The sequence below is a fragment of the Corvus cornix genome, chromosome 14 (genome assembly GCF_000738735.6).
Source record: "Corvus cornix cornix isolate S_Up_H32 chromosome 14, ASM73873v5, whole genome shotgun sequence".
In the NCBI taxonomy this organism is placed as follows: Eukaryota; Metazoa; Chordata; class Aves; order Passeriformes; family Corvidae; genus Corvus; species Corvus cornix.
The window spans coordinates 5,443,672-5,466,300 of NC_046344.1; the positions used below are offsets into that span (position 1 = coordinate 5,443,672).

A 22,629-nucleotide genomic window follows, 5' to 3' on the forward strand; every position below is an offset into this window, starting at 1 on the left:
TATAGAAGTAGAATTTCCCAAAGTGGAGGAGTTATTGTTCATCACTGAGGGAATTCAGTTTTTCCTTTTCCAGTATATTTGAACTTTTCTGTATGTCCTGAAGTATGTTTGCCCTTCTTTTCCCTAATCATAGATAATTGTGACAAGCTGTAGACTGGATCAATGCCATGATATCTGATGGCAGGATGCCTGCCAGATAACAGCATTATCCCACTTGGGCAGGGTTGGGTTATCGATCGTGGTTCCCACAAATGTGAAGTAAGAACCAAGAAATACTGGGTATTTGTGCATACTTGAAATATATGCCAAAAAACGGCCCATTTTTGGCCTTTTGCAGTTGCACAGAGTGCAGCATTATCATAAAATTACAGAATGGTTTGGATTGGAAGGGACCCGAAAGATAATTTAGTTGCAACTCCCTGCCATGGGCAGGGACACCTTCCACTAGATAATTACTGATTATAGTAGTTATTTCCATTTGTTATAAATGCAGGTAACTACTGGGAATTTATTCTAAACACTCTATATTTAATCTGTTCCCTGGACTTGGTTTTGTTGTTAATTCAGATGATACAAAAAATGTAAATGCCAGTATAATCTTGACTGATGGGAGGCAAAGACCTGATTTGGGCTGCAGATTTTTCCTTGTAGGAGGTCACTCTCTTTATTTGCTACAGGAATTGAAAAAAAAAAAACCTATCTACTTTAATCAGGCATCAGAAATGCCCTGGGAAAACCCAGATATTAGAGGTTAATATAAATACACTACCCAAAACTTCGACTCTTTTCCTGTTGTAGTTGTATGTTCTCTAAGAAGTAAATAAAAATTGTTGTCATTTAATTCTGGGGAAACAGAAGTGCAGTGGAATGAGGTGACTTGGCAGACCTGGAGCTGGGCAGTGCCTTCCCCCCAGGACCATCAGGGTTTGTTCATTGGGAAGCTTCTCTAAAATAATACCTGTAATTCTGTAGCTGGGGTCTTTCTTTCCTTGTTTGATCTGTAAAAATGTGGTGCATGCTCAGAGCAGCAGAAATAGTAATGCTGTGTGTAATACTCTGCCAAAAAGAAAAGAAAAATGACCACAACTGGGGAAAATAGAGCCCTTTTCTCTGTGTTTTTTGTATTGGAAATTGAATGTCAGCTTGTGTTACCAACTCCTAGACAAAGAGTGTTTCTATCTCTCATTTACTTTTCTGCTTCTCCAGAACTTCCAGGTGCTCCAACCAACCTGGTGATTTCCAACATCAGCCCTCGCTCTGCCACACTTCAATTCCGCCCAGGATACGATGGCAAAACCTCCATCTCCAAGTGGATAGTGGAAGGCCAGGTATGTCCCTGACAAAATTATCCTAATGAAGGTTCTGAGGGGATAAAAAGAGTCCTAACCTAATGAATTCCTGTTGGGATTTCAGGTTTCGTTACTTTGGGTCAGAGCTCCTCTGTAAATGGCCTGGGGTAGCTGTCCAGGGGGTCCTGGGAAGGTTGGGATGCAGGGGGGTTTGAGAGGCTCAATTCAGAGATGTCTGTGTCAGCCAGAGAGAAAAGGGTCAGATGAATGCTGGAACTTCTCTTCAAAAGAACAAGAGAAAAATGTGTTATATAATACATATCTATATATATATATGTGTGTGTGAGAATGCTTATCCTTAAATAATTCACACAGGTTTCTGTTTATGTTCAGAAGAACACCATGTACACCATAAACAGCACACACAGCAGAGCTTTAGTCCATCTGTCTATTTTTAAAAGGATTTGAAACTTGTGTTTACATTCTGTGAGGTGTCTTTTCAAAAGTTTGGAATTGTTATCTCAGAGATTCAGAGCATAGGAAGAATTGCATTGAACAGTAAAAATACCATTGTTCTTGAGATTGAGTGTATTTTTCTATCTTGTAATGGAATATACCAAGGTTTTCTATCCAGGCCTCTAGATATGAATAGGATGAATTCTCTTCTTCATCAGCTTTAGACAATATCCCTCTTTCTGCTGTCATTATGCCTTGGAGGAGTTATATATTCCTCATTTGTTCTCCTGACAGATGAGCTTTGCTTCTTCCTTTCCACCCACTGATCTTTATAAATAATATAATCTGTTTTTAAGACCGTATGTTGGACTCCTTAAATCACCCTCACCACATAGACATGTTGATACAATCACTTCACTTGGTAATGATTTTGTTGTGAACGAATTGGTACATTTGGTGCCATTTATATACACATTATGGCATATTACAGAATTAAACACCAAAATCCGATAATATGGTGGCTTAGCACATTCCGAGGAGCATTTTCCTGCTGGAACACTGCATTGATGTTGCTAGGAATTTGTTAATTCAGTGAGTTGCAGAATGCTACTGAAGTGAAGCAAATTTGAATGCTTTAAAACTGCAGTGATAATTACCATGAAGTTCATCTGCATCCTTGAAAAGCCCTGGGTACCAATAGGAGTTTGAACAGTCCTTGGTGTGCAGGGAGGGAAGGGAGGGTCTTTCTCGTTCACAAACCCTCACCAATATCTCTAGCTTTGCTAGAAAAGTCCAGGGGTTCTTGGTTCTGATAGATCCAGGAATTATTTGCTCCTTTTGGGGAAGGAGTATGGCCAAGTCCTTGTGGGATCTGGGCAGTCCTTTTAACCACAGCAACCCTGCAAGTTTCTCCAGCACCACACCTCGCTGCTCAGCTTTAATACAACATGAAATGCTGCTCCTAGTGGATTTCAGGAAAAAATGAAAATTCTTCCTCACCTGATTAATGAAAATCAGTTTAGGTATGCAGAGAAGTTGGTGAGTCCTTAAGGATATAGCAAATCCTGTTTCCAGGATGACAGCTGCGTATGATCCTTTGTTCAGAGCCCCTTCCTACCAGCATTCCTCTCAAACTCTTTCTCTCTGAAAGAGCAGTTTCACAGCTCCTTCAGCCAATCTAAAGCAGAGCTCTCATTGTCCTGCTCCGGTTCCCTCTCCCCATCCCACTTACCAAGACTTTTCCTCCTCCTGCCTTCTGTGTGCACTGACACAGGATCAGACCCAGAGCTGCTGGAACTTTGATCCAGCCAAGAACAAATGAGTTTCAGACAGATCAACTCTGCACAGGCTGTGTGTGATCAGAACATCATAGTAAGGGAGGGGGTGTGAGTATGGCAATGGGAGCAGAGATCAGGGCAGCAGTGCCTCTGTCTCCACTTGGATCCAAGACGCCTTGGACCTGCCCACCTTTCAAAGAGACAAAAGCTTTTGCAAAATTGTTTTTTGCTGCCAGTGACACCTCAGTCTCTATTTCTGACTTTCATGTGGTCTGTTCTCAGCTGGGATTTGTCCATGCTGGGATACAGGCTGCTGTATTTTAGCATGGACAACCAAAATTGTTCCTTAGGACTGTGTTGGATTGAAGGGCAGTGGTTGTACAATACTGAAATGGAGGGAGGGTTTTTGTCCTTCTGGATCTTTCATTCACTGACCCACGTACAGCTTTTAATAGCACTGTTAAGTGTTTCATGCCTTGGCATTAAATTAAAAGCCACTTAAGGGGTGGTTTTGCACACTCTGATTTTAAAGCTGATGGTATTGCCAAGGGACAGGATGACATTTAGCTATAAAACATTAATCTGAAGTTGGGCAATTCATCTGTGTCCCTCCCCCTCTGTAAGGGGCAACACCTTTGTTTTGGGCATCTTTGATATTCTGAGTCTTCTCTTCCATCTCTACTGGGGATTTACCTTTCACTCTCAATGTCTGACTCCTTACAGACAAAATTCAGCTGTTTTGTATTCACAAACACAACCAACCTGCCACCAACGTGTTTTTCTTCTTTGTTCCTCTATTTGGCAGAAAGCTTCCTTGGTGAGGGCAGGTCTAGAAAACGTTCCAAGTGCTCCAGTTTGGCAGAGAGCCATTTTTGAAGTCTGATACTTCATGAACAATTTGGATGAGAAACACAGCTGGGAATTCCAGCTGACGTGAAATTTTGTGCATCTGGCCTTGGTTTCTGCTTTTTGTGCCTGGGTGTAAATTCATGGGAGCCACTGTGGAACTAATTCTCAATTATGTCAATGAACATGAGAGGAGATCAAGTCTTTAAGAACTTAGTGTTGGTAGATACTAAAATATCAAGCGTTAAAAATCCCATTTCTGTGTTTCTAGTGAAGGTACATTCTGTACTTTTGAAGGGAGTTTTTTCAAAATCACTAGATTGTTTCTTTTCCATCTTTTTTATCTAGACTCAGGACTGGAGGGAACTGGATTTCCAAAACAGAGAACTACAAAAATGTACCAATGCTTTTAAAAAATACTTCTAACTTTTTTTTCCCTATTACATAGAGTATAATCTAAAGGGAAGAGGCTCAAATGTAATATAAAGATTCCACTGACACTTGTTCAGAGGGACCAGCAGTCCCCCTGCCTTGTGGCATTGACACTCACAGGTAACTTGTTCCTCCACAAAGAATTTCAGTAAATCCTTCCAGCCATCCTGTCCTCTCAGATGCAGATAGAACATAGGTTGCCGACTCTGTATTTTGGCAATTTTCAGCCAAGAATGACAATGAATCCCTGCTGGTGTTCATGTAGTTTCATGTTTGCACTCTGTTGCAATCCAGTTTCTTATTTTTCTTGTGTTGGATTTTTCCTGGGGTTTTGTCAGGAAAAATGTGCATAAATGGATCATAGAATGGTTTGGGTTGGAAGGGACCTTGAGGATCACCCAGTTTCAACCCATCCTGACTGTGCCTTGGTGGGTGCTCAGTCCACACCATTGAGCTTATTACAGAATCTGGGATAACTTCTGCCCAGTCTGGTGTGTTTTTCTGGTGATTAACATTATTTGCAGGCAGCACAAGACCTGCAGAATGGCTGAAATTTCTGAAGAGGTGTCACATTTCCTGGAGCCATGAACGTATGGCTATTATAGAGAGTTTTGCTTAAAGCCTTCCTGCTGTTCTTAGAGACACCTTTGTATGAATGCCATGGTGAGCAGCAGCAGAGTTTCAAAGTGGTAAAACCTTTAAAGTATTATCTCTGTGTTCCCTTCTAAAGCCGTGAGTTGGGAAAGAAGTTGCAACTTTAACCATGAATTTGTGTGGTTTTGTGGGTGAAGTCAGTGACCCAGATAGGATTCATCCATTGCACCAGGTGATTCTCTGGGCGTCGTTTTCACTTCAGAGCTGGTAAATAAAGTGTCTGAAACTCTTGACAGTTTTATGCCCTTGACAATCTCTAAATCAAAAATGGCTGAATCAATGTAAGGATTTAGCAATAAAAAAAATTGCACCTGGGCTGACATCCCCTGAACTGAATTTCTCCCAAAACGATTTCAAATGTGTGAGTTACGGACCTCTAAAAAGAAAACTCTGACACATCTTGAACTATAGTAGGACACAGGGTACCTCTATAACGTACAGAAACATTGTGTTTGCCTTTCCTGCAGTTAGTACTTCATAACTGAAGTTTTGGAGGCATTGCTGCCTTACACAAATGATTTTTTCATTCCAAATTTTAATTTTTGAGGTTGTTTTATTTTTAAGTCAGAATTCTGCAACTTTGCTCATGCAGTGCATTCCATCAGAAAACGTTGAGTCATTTTATAAAATATGTAACGTTTTCCTTTTAAGAAATGGAGAAATTAATGCATGAGGAAGTAAAAGGTTCTGATATCACTATCAATATTGTTTTATACTGTCTCATTCCTGCAGTAATAAAGGAATATGCCCTTTTATTGGATGTATTGCTTTGGGAGCAGCTGAGGGGTGGGAAGGAATATGTGCTAAGCAGTGATGGCTGATGGCTATTGAGCATTCTGTGAAGTGTCTTGGGGGATAGAGGTGTTTTAATTGTGACAGTCCTGGGGTCCCTGGGGGCTGTGGCTCTGTGGCACAGAGAACTGGGAAGGTGCAGAGTGTGTTCCTCGAGTTTTATGCTGATGGTAACAGAAAAGCAGTTGGTGCCTCATCTGCCTCCCAAAACAAAGCACCCACGAGCGTGTGTGATCTGTCAACAAACACCATCCTGCTCTGAAGTGTGCATACACTGTTATCCAAAAAAACAGCTACAAGAAAGAAGCCTTTAACTTCACTTGATGTTCTGCAGAGCAGCTCAGAGTGGGCTCTCTTGCCCCTCAAAGGACTCTTTTATCCCAACCACTGCCCGTGGTTCTTTCTGCCCCGTGGGAATCCCTTTGTACTCCGATTCTTGAAACTGATACATTTCCTCTGATCTGACATCAGAGTGTTTCAGCAAAAATAATTTCCTTTTTCTTCCAGAGCCTGAAACTTGGAATCTGCTGTAGATTTTGGGGAACTTAAAAATATAAAGTCCATCACAGAAGGTTTTCTTCTAAGGCTCACTTCTGAGAATACATACGTACATACATACATATACATATATATATATAAAATAAATAAATAAATGAAACTTCTTTTGAGCAACGTGGACCTAGTACAAGATCCTTAATGTTTCCACCTTTGCAGCCCACCAGAAAATGTCTCACTTGAGTCAATGTCAGCCCTGCTGGGCCATGTGGTCCTTAATGTGTATTAATGACCTGCCTGCTCTGCGCAACAATTGCAACCTGTGGGCCTACTTTTTTTTTTCCTCATTATTTTGTTAGGCAAGAAATATTTTAAAAAGCTCTTACTGCTCTTAGAATACAAAAAGACAACTTAGCCACCACTGGAGATTATTTGCAGCCTCCAGAGCACTGTGGATTGTTGCTATACAATTGCTGCAGCACTTGGAGGTGATGCTGTTAAGTGCAAGATTTGCAAAAATAAGCATTTACTATAGACTTCCCACAGTATTAATAGAAAACTCATTTAATAAAAAGTGTTCTCTGTCTCCTAGACTGAAATCAACCATCTCATCCTTTCTTTGTTTGTGTAGGGCTTTTTTCTCCTTTAAATGTCTTCATCAACTCTTTGTTCTCCAGGTTCACTTTAGGGATGTTCTGTTTTACCCTGCAGACCTGCATCAACTTGTTTCCCTTCAGCTTCCATATCCATGGGCTTCACTACAATTTGTGGAGCTTGGTTAGGACTGGGAATTTTAAAAAGTCCACAACCTTCACTACCATCTATTTTATATGTTGTTTAGTGTGTGGCAGTGACCTTGATCCCCAACAAGTCTGAAATGCCCATCCAGACCTGTTCAGCCACATCCTCCAAGGAATCAGTGCTCTGCTGGGAAGATCAGAGAGGATTCTTTCCACAGTGCAATGCAGAACTTATTGCTCTGGCCTAATTTTCTTTGTGTCGTTTCCTCATGCACAAATATAAATATGCAGCACATCAAGTCCTGGGTGAGCAAAGAACTAAAACATCTATAAATAAATCAGGCTGCTTCTCCTGAAGGGGGGAAGAAAAAAAGAAGAGTGAATGAAACCTAATTTTCTATTTGAAGTACTTGGGGTATGCAAGATACTTTGGGCTGTGGTGCCTATCGAGTGTTTGACAGCGTCTGTGGCCGTAACTTGTACACAGAACTTGCAAGGGATCTGTTTAAAAAAGATTAAAGGAAATAGCTCTTTACACAGTGGGTTGTGAGCTTCTGGAATGTGTTGCCACAGCAGCCTGTGGGAATAGATAGTGTCAGTAGGTTAAGAAGGGATAAGGTGTCTTTGTGGATAAGTCTGACTAGACACTGAAGGGCAGAGCTGCCCAGATACCCTGTGCCATCCTTCAGCCCCTGACTGTGGATACCAGGGCGAGGTAACTGGGCTACACTCACCCTTTGTGGCAGGGTTGGAACACCAGAGGAACATGCTCAGTGCTAGGGAATTATTCCAGGGGCCTTGCCTGAGCTCCCCTGGGTTTCAGCACATCCAAAGTGAAGTCTGGCCATCCACCCCTTCTCTTCTCCCCTTCTCCACACTCCTCCCATGGCTCTCAGGCACAGCCGTGCCCACGGACGCTGCATCTTCCACGTCAGGCTCTGGCCTTTCTCTCATTCCCTGTTGGCTTCCTTTTAAGTCCTGATTCATCTTCATTTAATCTCCAGAAAGCTGCATGGAAAGCAATGCTCAATTCTCATCAGTGTTTAGTCCCTTCTAGCACTGCTGTGGCTGAGGGCCCATGTTGGGTAACATGTTGTGATTAATTAATACAAAGGATTGCTCATGGAAAAGTCTGGTCTGAGTGCAGAGCAGCAGATGAGGTTAAAACACTTTTGTTCTTTGACTTTGTTCTTGTTTCTCTGTCTTCATTTCCATGGCACTTTGCCTCCATTGAGACTTACTTAGTATGCATCAGTTCCTGCGAGTTATTATCAAGGCTATTTTTCATTCTCTTATATTACTACTTGATACTTTTGTATTGTGGCAGGAAGATTGAACAGGGTATTATCACTCTCATGGTGTTTTTTCTGGAGTGGATCTTATCACAGGATCGGGTGAAGTCCCATCAGGTACAAGGAGACTTGGCTAACTTGGCTGGGTTTTCCCTTTTACAAATAACTAGTCGTATAAAAATTAGTATTAACTGGAAAATGTTTAAAAGCGCTTGTGCTTCCATTGCTGTGATGCCACAATGACACTCATCATAAAAGAGGTTACATATATTTATTTATATGTATATTTACATAATTTATAATCTACTTTGTATTCCTTCTTACCTTCCCCTTGTACAGGTTGGTGTGCTGGGTGATGAAGAAGAATGGGTGACTCTTCATGAGGTGGAGAATGAACCTGATGCTCAGATGCTGGAGGTACCAAACCTCACTCCGTACACTCATTACAGGTAAGAACAGCAGGTAATCAGCTGCAACACGGGGAAAAAAAATGAGTAAATAGCAGCATGGAACAGCTTTCCTAATCAGAGACATCTGGCCAGGTTTTATAATCTGAACTAAAGGGGAAAGTTGTGCTGTTTTTATAGGTTATACTTAAAATTACTAATCTGATATTGTTAATTGTAATTTACATACAATCCAGTTGATAACATTTAGAAGGAAATTCAAGTGCCCAGTGAGATGCTTTTACAAGTAACTGCTATCCAGTGATTTCCCTCCCTGAAGGGAGCACCAGTGGAACATCAGCCAGTGACAAATCAATTGTAGCTAAACTGGTGCAAACCTGTAATTACATATTTGCATCAGTTTAAACATCACTTTATTGATTTAACTTAATTTGGTAACATCAGTTAGATGAAACCTTTGTTTATAAGAATTTACTAAGTTAAGCTTAATAGATAAAAGCAATGCCTAAACTGATTGAGGTGACTCTGCATTGTGGGTGCACCCCAGTTAAACAAGATTGATTTTTAAATCAATCCAATCCAAGCAACGCCGTGCTATAGACAAGACTGGAGAATGTGAGGTACTCAGCCCTAATGAAAAATACTTTCATGATCCAGCTTGCTAATGTAGAGGCTGGTGAAAAGGAGATCCAGTGGCAAGTGTTAAATCAGCCCTCTAGAAACTTATCCATTTTGTGCTGGCTGAAGGGGCTGTTAACTAACCCATGTGCTGTTGTAAGCCAGGAGTAGGTGCAACCAAGGAGAGCTCACGTAATTTACAATTGACTTAGTGCTGGCACGTTAATTTTCTCCCTTGGTCACAAATGTAGGAACATACCGAATTTCTCACTAACTCTCCACCCAAGTGTTTTAAACCTCATCTTCCAGAGCTAAACGTTTTACTAAAAGGTCTTTGAAAATTTTTGGTTGGAGATTTCTGGTGCAGAGGTTTAGGGAAATTATCTTCAGGTTAAGAGGATTTTGCTCTCCTCATAAAAGGGGGATCCTTAAAGGCAGGAGTGGGCAGGAAAGTGCAGGTTGTACCACAGTTCAAGGTTCACTGTCCATGAAGAATAAGGAAAACTTGCACACCCAGACAGGCCCATGGAGAAACATCTTTGGCATAGCAAGTAATGAATATGAGAAACTTGGGGGATTGTTTTTTGCCGGTTGTCAAACTTTTTGGTTTATTTTATTCTTGCAGCTCATTTCTCTCTTGTATTTATTAAATTCTGGAGTGATCCCAGTTATGTTGAGATCTTTCACACATCTGGTTCCCCTTTGATTTTTTTTCATTTTAAGGCAGCTCCTCGAACTTTGCCTACGTTTTTCTCTCCTGTACACACTTTTAGGAGTTTTTTTGGTTTTGCTTCAGTGTTGAGCAATTTTATACAAATTTTTGAAACCTAGAAAGCTGTTGCCAAATGGATTTGTTGTCCCCTGATCAGCTTCAGTCTTTGCTCACTGATGAAATGCACCATGAGAGCAGATCTTTACAGGCCGTTCTTCTTTCCTATATTTTGGGCCAGTGTTTGAGAGTGAAATCAGGACAGTATTTGTTTAATGTGTTTCCTTCAGGGCACTTTGGAGGGAGATCAGAGCAGGTAAATAAACACTGCTATGTTGACTGGCTCATCCTTTTCCCAGGCTCAGTCATTAGGTCCAAAAATTAAGTGTTTAATATGAGCAGGTCACGTATTTATGTGCAAGTGCTGGGTGCTTCCAATTGCTTGTGATGGCTGAGAGAGTCTGAAATGTACAGCACATCTTAATTATGTGGTTCTTCTTGTAAAAAAAGATGTCCCTAAATCTTCTGTGACCCAATAAGGATTTCTATTGTAGAAGAGATGGTTTCAAGCAGACAGGGTATTTTTTAAAGATGCATATCCATATTAAATAACTTAATCATTCTTGTGCAGGAAGGCTGAAAATGCAGCACACGGATAAATCAGCCTCTTTCAACGAGTAATTGAGGGGAAATGTTATCACCAGTATATTTTTTATATTGACAGGGAATGAGACTATCCCAAGTTTGATATTTTAATACCTTTCTGAATGTATTGTATAAGCATCACCGGAGAAAATCACTTACTGCCAGCATAAGCTCATCAGGCTTGGTATAATTAACATAAATTTCTCACACAAATACCTAAGTTTCTAATAGACCCTAAGCTAATCTCATTTTCATTTTTTAAATACCTGAGAGGATCTGAAAGCAGTTACCATCAAGCATTCAGCAGCGAATACAAAGGGGACCTGTGTGCAGCGACCTTCGCGGAACGTTTAGAAAGCCCCTAATTTGTATTTTTCCACCCCTCCTCCCTCCCTGGAGAAGCGAGGGAGCGTTCCGAGCCCTGACAGCGGCACTCGCTGCCTCTTTCCCCCCTGCTCCAGGTTCCGGATGCGGCAGGTGAACGTGGTGGGCCCCAGCCCACTGAGCCAACCCTCGCGGGTCATCCAGACCCTGCAGGCCCCGCCGGACGTGGCCCCCGGCAGCGTGACCGTGCGCACGGCCAGCGAGACCAGCCTGTGGCTGCGATGGGTGGTGAGCAGCTCGATGGATGTGGGGATGGAGGGGAGCTGGGGATGGGGATGGGGCTGCACCCCAAGGGCCAGGCCAGCCCTCCCAAAGTGCCTCGTCCTCCTCACGCTCATCGCCAAGGAGTAACAGCCAAATTGTTTCCTTTTCCAGAGTAGTTGGAAATCTGAGCCTTGCCTTAAGTGCCTTATTAATCAAATAAATTGCCTACTGCCACTTCATCAGGGGAATGTGCCTGTGTGTAAAAGCTTGGCTTTGAGGAGCTCCAGGATCACAGTCTGGGTCAACATGTGGGGCAGGAAAGGAGCGCTCGAGCCAATTTGCTGCTTTCTGGGGCTCAGTTGTTTGCTTGGTATAAAAAGGTCCCCAGAAGGTGCATCCTGGCCATGGGCAGCACCGTGTGGTTCTCAGAGCAGTGGTGCAGCAGCAGCAAGGCTGGGACTCCTGTGGGAAAATTGCATTTAGCTGAAATGGTGTGGAATTATGCACTAAAATGCAGAGATAAATGATTAATTGTGAAGATGCGGCAATTGCTGACATCACTGTGCCCCTTCGCCTGTCTCAGTTACCTGCAGAGTTGCCACGTTGGGATTTACTTGGCAATTAACCTGCTCCAGAATGGTTTTTCTTCACCCCTGTTAGGCAGAATTTTCCACTGGGGTTACTGTGGTATGAAGTTGATGAAGCACAGGTTTGCTTTTGCCCAAATGTTAGCTTTTCCATGCATAAACTCATTATGGCTGGAAGTCAAAATCAGGCTGGGAACAAGAGAGTGTTTCTCCTGTTGGAAAGGAATAATTCCAGTTTCTCAACAGGACACTGCATTTAGTTCTGAGCCTTGCCAGACTAAAACATGAAGCTTGAAGGTATCACCTCACTACCCACAGAAGAGCTGTTGCAGTTCCTTTGATGGGCCCCACAGAACTCTCTCATGGCTTTTCTGTGGGAATATCATGCCCACATTGGTACTGGCTCCAGACCTACATATCTTCCATCAAAATTAACTCCAGGTTGTTTTAAGAGCCTTTAAAACATTAAGATTGTGGTGCCTAGAAGCCTGTTCTTCCTGAGTCAAACTGTGCAGGGTTCAGGAGGAGCAACAGCCACTGCTAAAAATGACCTGATAAACGCTTTTCATGCTTAATAACATCAATATTTGAAAGTGTTTAATCTCTTTTATTTCAAGACCTGCAGGTGAATCTGTTTTCCCCTGAGAGCTGGGAATTCCTCCCTTCCTACAGAATGAGGGTCACGTTTCTAGCCCTGAATGCCTGCGGGGTAGAGTTTTCTAAGCTGTGAAATGTTAATGTGTATCCAGCTTTCCCAGTGAATCAGAACCGAATCTCAGCCATCCGTGGCATCATGTAGTTAGTTTTACAGCAGAAAAACTCCAAACTTCGTGAAGTAGGCTAATTATTTCATATTTTAATCTCTGAAATTGCTTGGGGAGTTAGAATACTAGAATAAATCTCTGCTGATAAATGAGTAGGCAGAGAGTCTCAAAAAAAAAGTTAAAAATGTACGATAAATGAATTTGTCACATACTTCAGCAATTTATCATTCATTTCCATAATTAATCACAAAGCTCTGAAATACATTGTATTCATATCATCTTCGTTGATACACCCACAGCAAATGGTTTGGTTTTGTGAGCAAACCTACTTAGTTCAAAATTAAGGTAAAAATCAAAAGAAAATTCCAAGCAGCGCAGAAGTGTAGAGATCATGAAGCACAAACCAGAACATCAACCTCTTGATCTTTTTTGCCTTCCTGTGGCCTTACGTGGGTTCAGGCAGCCGTGGGACGTGGCGTGGAAAGCCCCGGCCGTGTGTTCTGACGGGAATGTTGTGTTTTCTTGTGTCATCCGCCAGCCCCTCCCCGACACGCAGTACAACGGGAACCCCGAGTCGGTGGGGTACAGGATCAGGGTGTGGCGCGTGGACCTGCCCGCCCCGGCCCTGCTGAAGGTCATCGCTGACCGCCTGGCACGGGAGTGCACGGTGGAGGAGCTGCAGGAGTGGACGGAGTACGAGCTGCAGATCCAGGCCTTCAACGCCATCGGGGCAGGGCCCTGGAGTGAGGCCGTGAGAGGCCGGACACGGGAGTCGGGTGAGTCCAAGCACCACATCTGCTGGCACAGAAAACCCAAGAAATTCACCATGTTCTGCCCTTTTGTTCAGGTTTTAATTTTTTGGTGGGTTGTTGTTTTTTTTTTTTGCTGAGCCATTAAATCTGACGTGAAATTTAAAAAAAAACAGCCTCAAGATGCACTGAGGGCAAAAAGACATTTGAAGGGTTATTTCTTTTTTTATTCCTACCCTGCTTTCATGCACACACCTGCAGGTTTTTTATTTAAAGGAAACAAAACAACCTCTCCCCATTTCTGCCCCAGTGTGGACAAGGAGAAGCTTGTATAGAGACTTTTCTGGGTGAAGTGCTCTGTCACACCTCCTCTTCCTCCCCAGTACCCCATGGCCCCTAGTCCTCCCCTTTTCCCTGTCTGCTTCTAGGCTGAGGCAGATTTTCTCACAGCTGTGGTTACCTGAAATTTCATTTCAAGCACCAAATAATTCTAAAAGGGCACAAGTCACCTTAGAGAGCTGATTACACAGAGAGAAATAAAATAATTACCTGAGCTTCTGATGGCACGTTTTCAAACCTGCCTTCCAAAATTGTGTGTACAAGGCTGTGTAGACATAACCTGCTCGGAGACCTAGAGCAGCAGGGCTGTATTGTTGAGCTGAATTGTCCAGGCAAGCAAAGACTTCAAATATCAGAAGGGAACCGTCACTCTCAGGCAACAGTAAATTACTGTTAGCTCAGGAGAACAGTGAAGGCACGTGTAGAAAAGCTGCTCTCTAGCTGTTGACTTCCCCAAAACTTATTTCCAGACCTACCCTGCCTGCACCTGGGAAATGAAGAGTTATGTTGCAAGTTGGTAACAAAGTGAGTGACATTTGTAGTTTAAAAGTTTAATAATAAATCTCTTTGTGACCTTTATTTACGCAAGGTTCAACACTGGGTTTTTTTCCTATTTTTTTTTTCCAATTTTTCTTTGTTAAAGAAGTTGTGGGATTTAATCCTGTGCATGTCTGTGCCCTGTGTACCATGCAGCGTTCCTTGGTGGGAAGCAAGACCAGGCACAGCAGGGTCTGGTCTGCTGGTTCAGATAACTCTGCTTTGAACTAGCCAGGGAGAAGGCTAAACAAAGTCATCCCTCTCCATTAAAGTGTTGCTCTTTGGGAAGGAGTAATTGCAAAGCGATTGCCAGAGGTATTTTAGAGAAGGCTTGTGCTGGAGTTAGAGATAGCATGACCCAGACAAAGCCGTTCTGTATCGGAATAAAAAGATACCGTATCCTCTTTGCTGCTCTTCAAACACTTCTTTTGAAATGTAGTAAACACTGAGATTAAGTCATTTCATAAAACCTTAGGATTACGGTGCTCTTGCTCAGCACTGAAAGATCAGAGGTTATGCGTGGATCTGGCATTTTCTCTGGCAGTATTAAGAGAAGGTTGACTTGAAACTGATTGTGGGAGGCACACAGAACCCAGGATCAAAATAACACAAAGCTGTGATCTAGGCTGTAAGGACTCATTTGGTTTTTTCCACGTGTTTTCTTTGATACTGACATCTGATTTCTTGCATAGAGCAAGTCAGGGCTCAGACTTTTGGCTGTTTCTTCTTAGATTTAGAATATACAAGATGTGCTGGCTTAGCAGCAAACTGTATGCATGAAAGCACTTCAGGGAATCTGGAATTAACCTGTATGCACAGTAAAATGGGGTTAAAATGCAAATAAAATATATTTAAAACTGGAGAGAAAGGTTAAAGCACTTCCAGGTCAGTTTTCAGAACTATTAGAAAAATTCTGGTTATCGCTTATGTTTTCAAAGCACTTCAAAAGCAGGTGTCCTAAATACTTTTTTCTGTTTTTTAGATACAGAGTTTTAGGGAAGTTGGTTTTGCTGGTGCTGGGGGTTGTAAATGTCCCTCACAGCTGGCCAGTGGTGCCTTGGCCAGGATCATGGGGTGCTTCATTGGCACAATTCCTGGTTCTATGTTTTACACCATCCAAGGGGATAAGGAGTAGAGCCCAGGCACTAAACCAGGTCATGGTATCTGATGGCAGTGCAGCCACTGAAGCCCAAAATCTTTATTGAAAATAAAGCTCTGTTTGAGCATTTGTTTGTTTTTGGTTGTGCAATCACAGCACTGATAGCTGAGCACAAATGCCAACAACAATAGTGGGGCATGTCTTTACAAGTACTCACAGGTTTCTGAAGCTCTTGAATATAAAACAAATTGAAACCAAAGAAATTACAAGAGAATAAATAATGCTGTAGGTTTTGGTAACACAGGCTTGAAAAACAGTTGGGAAATTCTATAATGAAAATCTGGGATAGGGTTGCAAGCAGCTGAAGGTGAAGGGAGATGAATTAGGATTTTTAAACAGGACAGGTTCTATCAATCCAAAATGTTTTCGTAATGTTAGAAATTAAATAGCTCATTAAATTTTACAGTGTAAAATAACTGCAGAGTAACAAGCTCAGTTTCCACTCAATAAATTGACGACGACAGTAGGTCCAATATAGAGAAAGCGAGAAAATGCAGAGACATTTAATGCATTAGAACAACCTTGGCAGGGCTGCTTCCTCTTAGACACAGACCCTCTTGCTTTCAAAAAAATTCATCTCAGATACACCTAACCCAGTGCCTTAATGGATTTTGTGCTCTTAATATTCAGCTACATGAATGTGTGCGCTTGTCTTACAGGATGAGCTACTGTAGGAGCATGGTCACACATCCATGGCAAGGATCAATCTCCCAATGCTTCGGAGGCTGACCTTCACAGAGCAGTTACTGTGCTGTGATGAAGCATCTCTTGATAATTTGAATGTGGTCCAGTGTCACTGGGGGAATCTGTCAGTTTGTACAAGCTGACAATTTGGCCTGCAGTACCTAATTTTATAGGCAAAGTGGATGTGTGCTGCAGCTATGCTACTTTGCCGTGAACCTTGCTGGAAATTTGCACTTCTTAGCCGATGTCAGATGTACAATGTGCCACTTTAATTTTTGCTTTCAAAAAGAGTGAGGGATGTGCAGCTAAAATGAGCTGCAAAAATGCAGAGAACCGCTGCATCCCACTCTCTAGCTTTCCTAGAAAGCCAGAATACAGACTAAGTTATTAAAAGCTCCTTTTGGCCCAGTTAGAGACATAAAACAACATAATTTGCTGTATATCAGATGTGGCTGTGTCAGATGTAGAAAAAGGATGCATGATTTTAGATGCCAACGTGGATAACCTTAAAAACTTGAGCTGTTATTGAAGTTCCAGTGCAAAGTGCCAGTAACTCTGATTCCCTACGTTTGATCTTCTGAAGTGCTCCGTGCTGGCAGTTTGCTGGATCAGCTCATCGTTTAGTTTCCGTGTTTCCGGTGCGTTTTGTTCAAGCTCTGGGATTTTTTTGGACACCGTTGCTTGGCTTCTGTGCTGTTCTTGCAGGTTACTAATGAGAACTGAGCTTTTTGGAGCTTATAACAAAGTCTTCAGTGCAACTGTTTAAGGAAAACAGCATTAGAGAAGGGAGCTTGCAGAGGAAAGAGGGTTTATGTGACTCACTCACTAATTAGTCTCAGCAAACTATAATTTCTTTGAATCAGAGCTTCCTGAGAGAGGAGATGGGTCAGAGAAATGAAGGTTACCTTTCAATTCATTCTTAAAGGGTCAATCAGAGTCTGTTACTTGATAAAAGACTGGCAACAATAAGATCCATGAAATCACTTGCAGGTCCTGAATTCATATTAGAATAGAATTCTTGACACTGAGGTGAGAACCGAAGATTTAAAGCTCACTCAGTGAACACAAGGATTTTTGCCATTCAGGCATTTGACTTAGATTCCTTTCCAGGGAGAGGGGGCATTCAGCTTGTCTGTCACTGGGAATTGAGAGGGGTCTGAGCTAATGAACCTTTAGACAGAGAATTCTCTCCCTTGTCAGCTGTCCAGTGCCCCCACCAGCAGTGTGACCATCCACACCTCAAAGCCAGGATGCCCTTGGGGCCAGCCTGGGCACAGCCTTCACCTTCCGTGAATTCAGGAGAGCTCATGGCTGCTGATCAAAGAGGAAAATAAATACTTGTAAAATAAAGTAACTTTTTCTCTCTTGAAAGGCCCCAAACCAGATAAAATAGAAATAAATGTGGCTGGAAAGGGCTTCTTTCCTCTACACATCCGGGTTTCTTGTGACCCACCTCCACACTTTTCTCTCTTCAGGAGTGATTCATGTGGGAGTAGCTCTTTGTGAAGATCTACAGATAAAGTTATGGCAGCTATCCAAAGACATTCATGGCTCCTGGCAATCTATTTTCCTTTAACATAATTATATCCTTGTGGGGGATAAATCTGGGAGAAGATTTAAAAAAAAAAAAAAAAAAAACTAAGGCACTTCAATGTTGGAGGGGAAAAAAAATTGGATTTTAGTCTGCTGTGGTGTCGTGTGCTGGTGCTCTGCTTCTCATGCCCCAGATAATTGGTATCGGAAATTGTTTCAGAAATTACTATCTCTGCCGTTAACCTTGAGTGCACAGGGGTGGGGGTGCCACCTTTTTGGGGTGGGTTTTTTCAATTTTTATTAATTCTGGTGTCATACTCATTATCTCGTTCATGTTGCTAGGAGCTTCAGGAGCTTGCCTCCAAAACAGCAGATCTTTTTTTTCACTCGGACAGCCAGGAAAGCATTCCTTTGGCAGAGATTTGGGCTGCTTTTTGTGATATATTCAGGCCCTAATCAAGTTTTACTGTCCCTAAGTGCTTGTGTAACATAACTTGGTGAATGTTCTCTTGAGGTCTGACAGGTGTATCAGGCTTTAGAAAAGATTGTACCCTTCAGATGTTGGAAATGCCACAGGGAAAAAAGGCAAAAGGGCAGCATAAAAAGTGAACTCTTAAAAATAGCCTCGCATCCTGCTTGCATAACATGACATGCCATTAAGCTTGCCTACAAAAGGCTGCAGTTGTGTGGTTCTGCAGCACTTCCAGTTTTAATGGCATGGGAAAATGCAAGTTTGCTCTTCTCTGGAGTCAGAGAAAATTACAGTGTTCCTGTGCCATCAGTTCTAACGATGCTTCCAGTTTCATAAAAGCCAATTTTGCAACATAAATGAAATGGGCATCTCTCATTGACACCATATCAATCCCTGAAAATACACCTCGTGTTAATGCATCCATCTCTAATTGATGTATTGCAAATGTTGAGCGCTATCACATCATCAAAAGGCTGCAGAGGTTAAAGAACTTCTTATTGAAGTGGGAGTGCAATCCAGGGGGGCAAATTATTGCTAGCTCTAGACAAGATGCTGTAATTTCCTTTCAGATAATATAGGAAGCCACAGGGGCATAAAACTTCTTGTTAGAACAGATCGTGCTATAAGATAAACTCATATTCAGAGAGATTTCCAGCTTTTTGGCATAGGGAATAAAAAGTATGGGAAAGAAATACTGGGAGATAGGCTTCTGGAGAAGTCCAGGAATGTTCTAATTACTGCAAATATGTAGAACTTGAAATTTATTCATAGCTGTCAATATTTACTGTCTGTCTGTAGACACTGATAAGTATTAAATGTTTAGCTCTTTACAAACATTGTCATTTCTGAGATGAACTGGCAAGAAATTGTGAGGCAGGCTGAAATATAAAGATGATGAAGAATGAATACAAGATGAGAAGGGATTGTCTAAAATGTATTCCAGCCCTTTTGGGTTTGAATACTCTTCTATCGGATCCTGGAAGAATCCCAGGCAGGTAGGGAGATGGAGCAAAATGATCTGATATGTCTGACCTATTTCTGCTCTTTGGTAATGCTGTGTGGTTCCAGTTCCCTCTGCTCCTCCTGAGAATGTCTCTGCTGAAGCCGTGAGCTCAACCCAGATCCTGCTGACCTGGGCAGCAGTTCCTGAGTCTGAGCAGAATGGTCTCATCCTGGGCTACAAGGTATGCAACTGGAGTTTCATACTCATTTGATTTTTAGTGCATTACCAGGATATGATTTTGTATTGTTATATATTATTCACCTGCTGGATTTTGTTATTATTCCTAAGTCAGCTGGAGAAGACACAGGAAGTGTGCTGGCTTTGGAAGGGGGTGTTGGGTGAATATAATCTCATTTTATATGGAGTGACAAGGAGGAATCTCCCTCTCTTCAATCCTTGTGCACCAATCTCTTTCCTTCTGTGTCTCATCTACATTTATCCTGCAGATCCTTTACAAAGCAAAGGATTTGGACTCTGAACCCAAGAGCCAGACAGTGAGGGGGAACCACACCCAGTCCGTGCTGCTCTCTGGCCTGAGGAAATTCATCCTCTACGAGCTCCAGGTGCTGGCATTCACCCGCATTGGGGATGGGGTCCCCAGCTCCCCAGCAGTGACAGAGAGAACCAAGGATGATGGTGAGTTTAAAGGTCATCAAAATAACCATCTTATTTGATCCAGACTTTTAGTGCACTTTATTTTAGTGGTGCAAGTGTAGGCAACAAATGTTTGGATTTTGGGGGGATTTTTTTTTCACCTTTGAACCCAAAGGACATTGGTTGTCCCTGGTATAACTCAGCAGTATCCCAGTCGTTGGTTGAGGATCTGGCAAAAGCACAGAACCAGTGTCCCTTATTTCCTCCTTCCCTGCAGCTAAAGAGGAAAAAAACTTCTAATATTGAACTCTGAAGTTTGGTGGAGATAATTTCTATCGAAGACAATTTTAGAGCCCAATTATGAATTCCTATTGAAGTTCAATCATGCTAAAAAAAAAAAAAGTGCTGCAATTGAAAGCAATAAACAAATCTGGGTCTGATTGGACTGATGGAAAGAGATGGAATTTGCAACTCTAGTAATCCACTCTCCTTTTTTTTTACCCCCAAAAGAATAAGACATTGACCTTGACAATGATCCCACCAGCTTCCTTTTGCAGCTGCCTCCAGCACTTTCCAGGGGGTTCCCAGTGCAGTTGGATGTGCTGAAGGAACCCAACCAAGCACTCCCTGAGCACACTGGTGTGGTGGAAGCATTCCTGCTGGTGGAATTCTACAGAATTTTGGTTCCATTCTTGAAATATTTTTTGGCTTTGCAGATGCTAAAACTGCTTTTACTTTCATTACCTTTTCAGGAATAAGTAGGTTGAGATCAATGTGAGAGGCTTCTGTTTAAGTCTCCCTCTTTCTCATCAAAATCTTTTCAAAATAATAATGAAGTAAACATTGGTTTACACAAGCAAATTTATTAAGGTAATTTGGTTTGCCTGAAAACACATTCACACTTCTGGCTTAACACAACATTTTCCATGCAGTGCAGGGAAGAAAGGAGTGGGAGCATGTGGGGTCAGGAACAGGGACAACAACTCCCTGACATTTTCTTAGCCTTTTTCTCAGCATACTCCCTGTATGGGGACCTGGCTTTTCTTTGAAAGGAAAAATAAGGAAAATTACTGTTAGCAGAACTCTGCAGGGAGAGAAAAAGCACTCAGTGAAATGTACATATCAGGCTGTAATGAGAAATACTTAAAACTGTTTGTTTTGGATAACCCCATTATAGCAGTTCCCTCCTTAAGTGCATGTTGGCAAATGAAACAAATTGTTCTTCCATCTCCATACCCCTGACATAAATATGTTGTGTCTCCTCTGGGCTCAACTTAATTAAAAGTATCACCAGGAGTAATGCAGGTGGAATTTGTGCTGAAGGGGAAAATTCATGGATGGTAATGCATGAATTAGCATCTCCTCACCTCGTGAACCTGGGCTGGTCAGTGCTGTCTGTGTTAATGCGCCTCTCACCTACCTCGGGTTCTCCTGCTCACACCTCAGTGTTTAAGATGCAGATGTAAAGTCAGGAAGCAGTTCAAAGCTGGTGCTGATGACACAGAGAGGGGATATTATCAAATTCCAACAGGTATGAAGTGGATTAAGCTATATTATTCTCTGTAAAGGCAGCCTGGTGTCTTGCTTCGTAATGTGTTCTCAGCTACACCAGTGGTGATGCTTCAGCGAGAAAAATCCTACAGAGCTCAGAGCTCCTGGTGCAGTCAAAAACCACTGTAGGATGCTCTGGTCTGTGCTGTGTTTGGTGTCTGAGGGTGTTGGAGGCCTTTATCCGTGGACAGATTCCTCAGAATAAATGTATATTATGCACACGCACAGGCGCATCCAGTCATTATTGGAGAGCTACATCTTGGGCTGTAATTCTGTACAGGGTGAGCTGAGCACTTGTGATCCCCCTGCTGTGCAGCCCTTGCTGCCATGATCTCTGTGTTCCCTTGCAGCCCCCGGGCCCCCCGTGAGGCTGGTGTTCCCCGAGGTGAGGCTGACGTCCGTGCGGATCGTTTGGCAGCCACCGGAGGAGCCCAATGGAATTATTCTGGGTAAGATGGAGCAGCAAACCCTGGGCTGGGAGTGGATGGATGGAGACCAAAGCAAGCTACGGCTGTTGGGTTTTCCTGTGCCTTGCACATAAAGCTGAAGAAAAGAAAATGTGCTGCTGTCAGCTGAGGGGCTGTGGTGAGGGGACAAGTCTGCATGGCTCCGTGGTGTGGGTTCTCCTGAGCCAGAATTAGGTGTCACTCAAGGCACTGTGACTGAATGTCATCTCTCTTCCCATCTGCATTTGGTAACCTGTTTTGACTGACTGTTGGGAAAACTGCCTGGAGACCTGGGTTTTTCCCACCTTTGCCAGACATGCCCAAAGTTTCAGTTTCACGTGTGCTTCTGTTTTATTGCTTCCTTTGGATAATATGTCTGACAAGTCATAAGGAGTTAAATCCTGTTTGACCTTTCATCAAGTGAAAGAGAAGCAGCAAGACACAACAGGAATTTGTAGAAAACCTTCCCGTTCTCATAACTCTTGGGCTGCCTTTGCAATATGTGCACCAGCCACTATTGTACTTAAAACATGAAGACTTTTACAATATAAGAATCCATTCCTGCCTCTAAAATTAACGTAGCTTGTAGTTACTAAGCAATTTTGTGCTCTCTGCTGATGCTGAACACATTTCACAGTAGTTCTGGCTGGTGAGTAAAGATTTGTGTCTCAATTCTGAGAACAGAAGCAAAAGCTTTTGTTTTTGTCTAGTACTCAGCCTGCCAGGCCTTTCTGCTTCTAATTTCACTGCCATCATTCATGCTCACGTGTACGCTTTTACCAATATTTCCTAAAGCCTTCCTTGCTGGCTGGAGGGTGCCTGCTTCAAGTGCTCCTGCAGAGGTGGTGTTGCTTTAAATACAGACCTAGTCCTGCATTAAACTTAAATCTTAAGTCAAGAACTCCAAGTGTTTGCTCAGGTGTGTAGTTTACCAAAGTGATCCTGGCATCTGAAGACACAGGAAAATCATC

At 42.4% G+C, this 22,629-nt stretch overlaps 1 protein-coding gene across 7 annotated transcripts in view; it reads left to right on the forward strand.

Annotated features, from left to right (window-relative positions):
- The window catches only part of SDK1 (sidekick cell adhesion molecule 1), a 387,822-nt gene that overhangs the window by 292,197 nt on the left and 72,996 nt on the right, over positions 1-22,629 (forward strand). For all 7 annotated transcript variants that reach the window (XM_039560133.1, XM_039560134.1, XM_039560135.1 and 4 more), the window contains 7 exons: positions 1,207-1,328; positions 8,613-8,722; positions 11,114-11,264; positions 13,130-13,367; positions 19,133-19,248; positions 19,514-19,703; positions 21,563-21,661. In XM_039560133.1, coding sequence (XP_039416067.1) covers positions 1,207-1,328; positions 8,613-8,722; positions 11,114-11,264; positions 13,130-13,367; positions 19,133-19,248; positions 19,514-19,703; positions 21,563-21,661 — 1,026 coding nt within the window. The remainder of the gene's footprint in view (positions 1-1,206; positions 1,329-8,612; positions 8,723-11,113; positions 11,265-13,129; positions 13,368-19,132; positions 19,249-19,513; positions 19,704-21,562; positions 21,662-22,629) is intronic.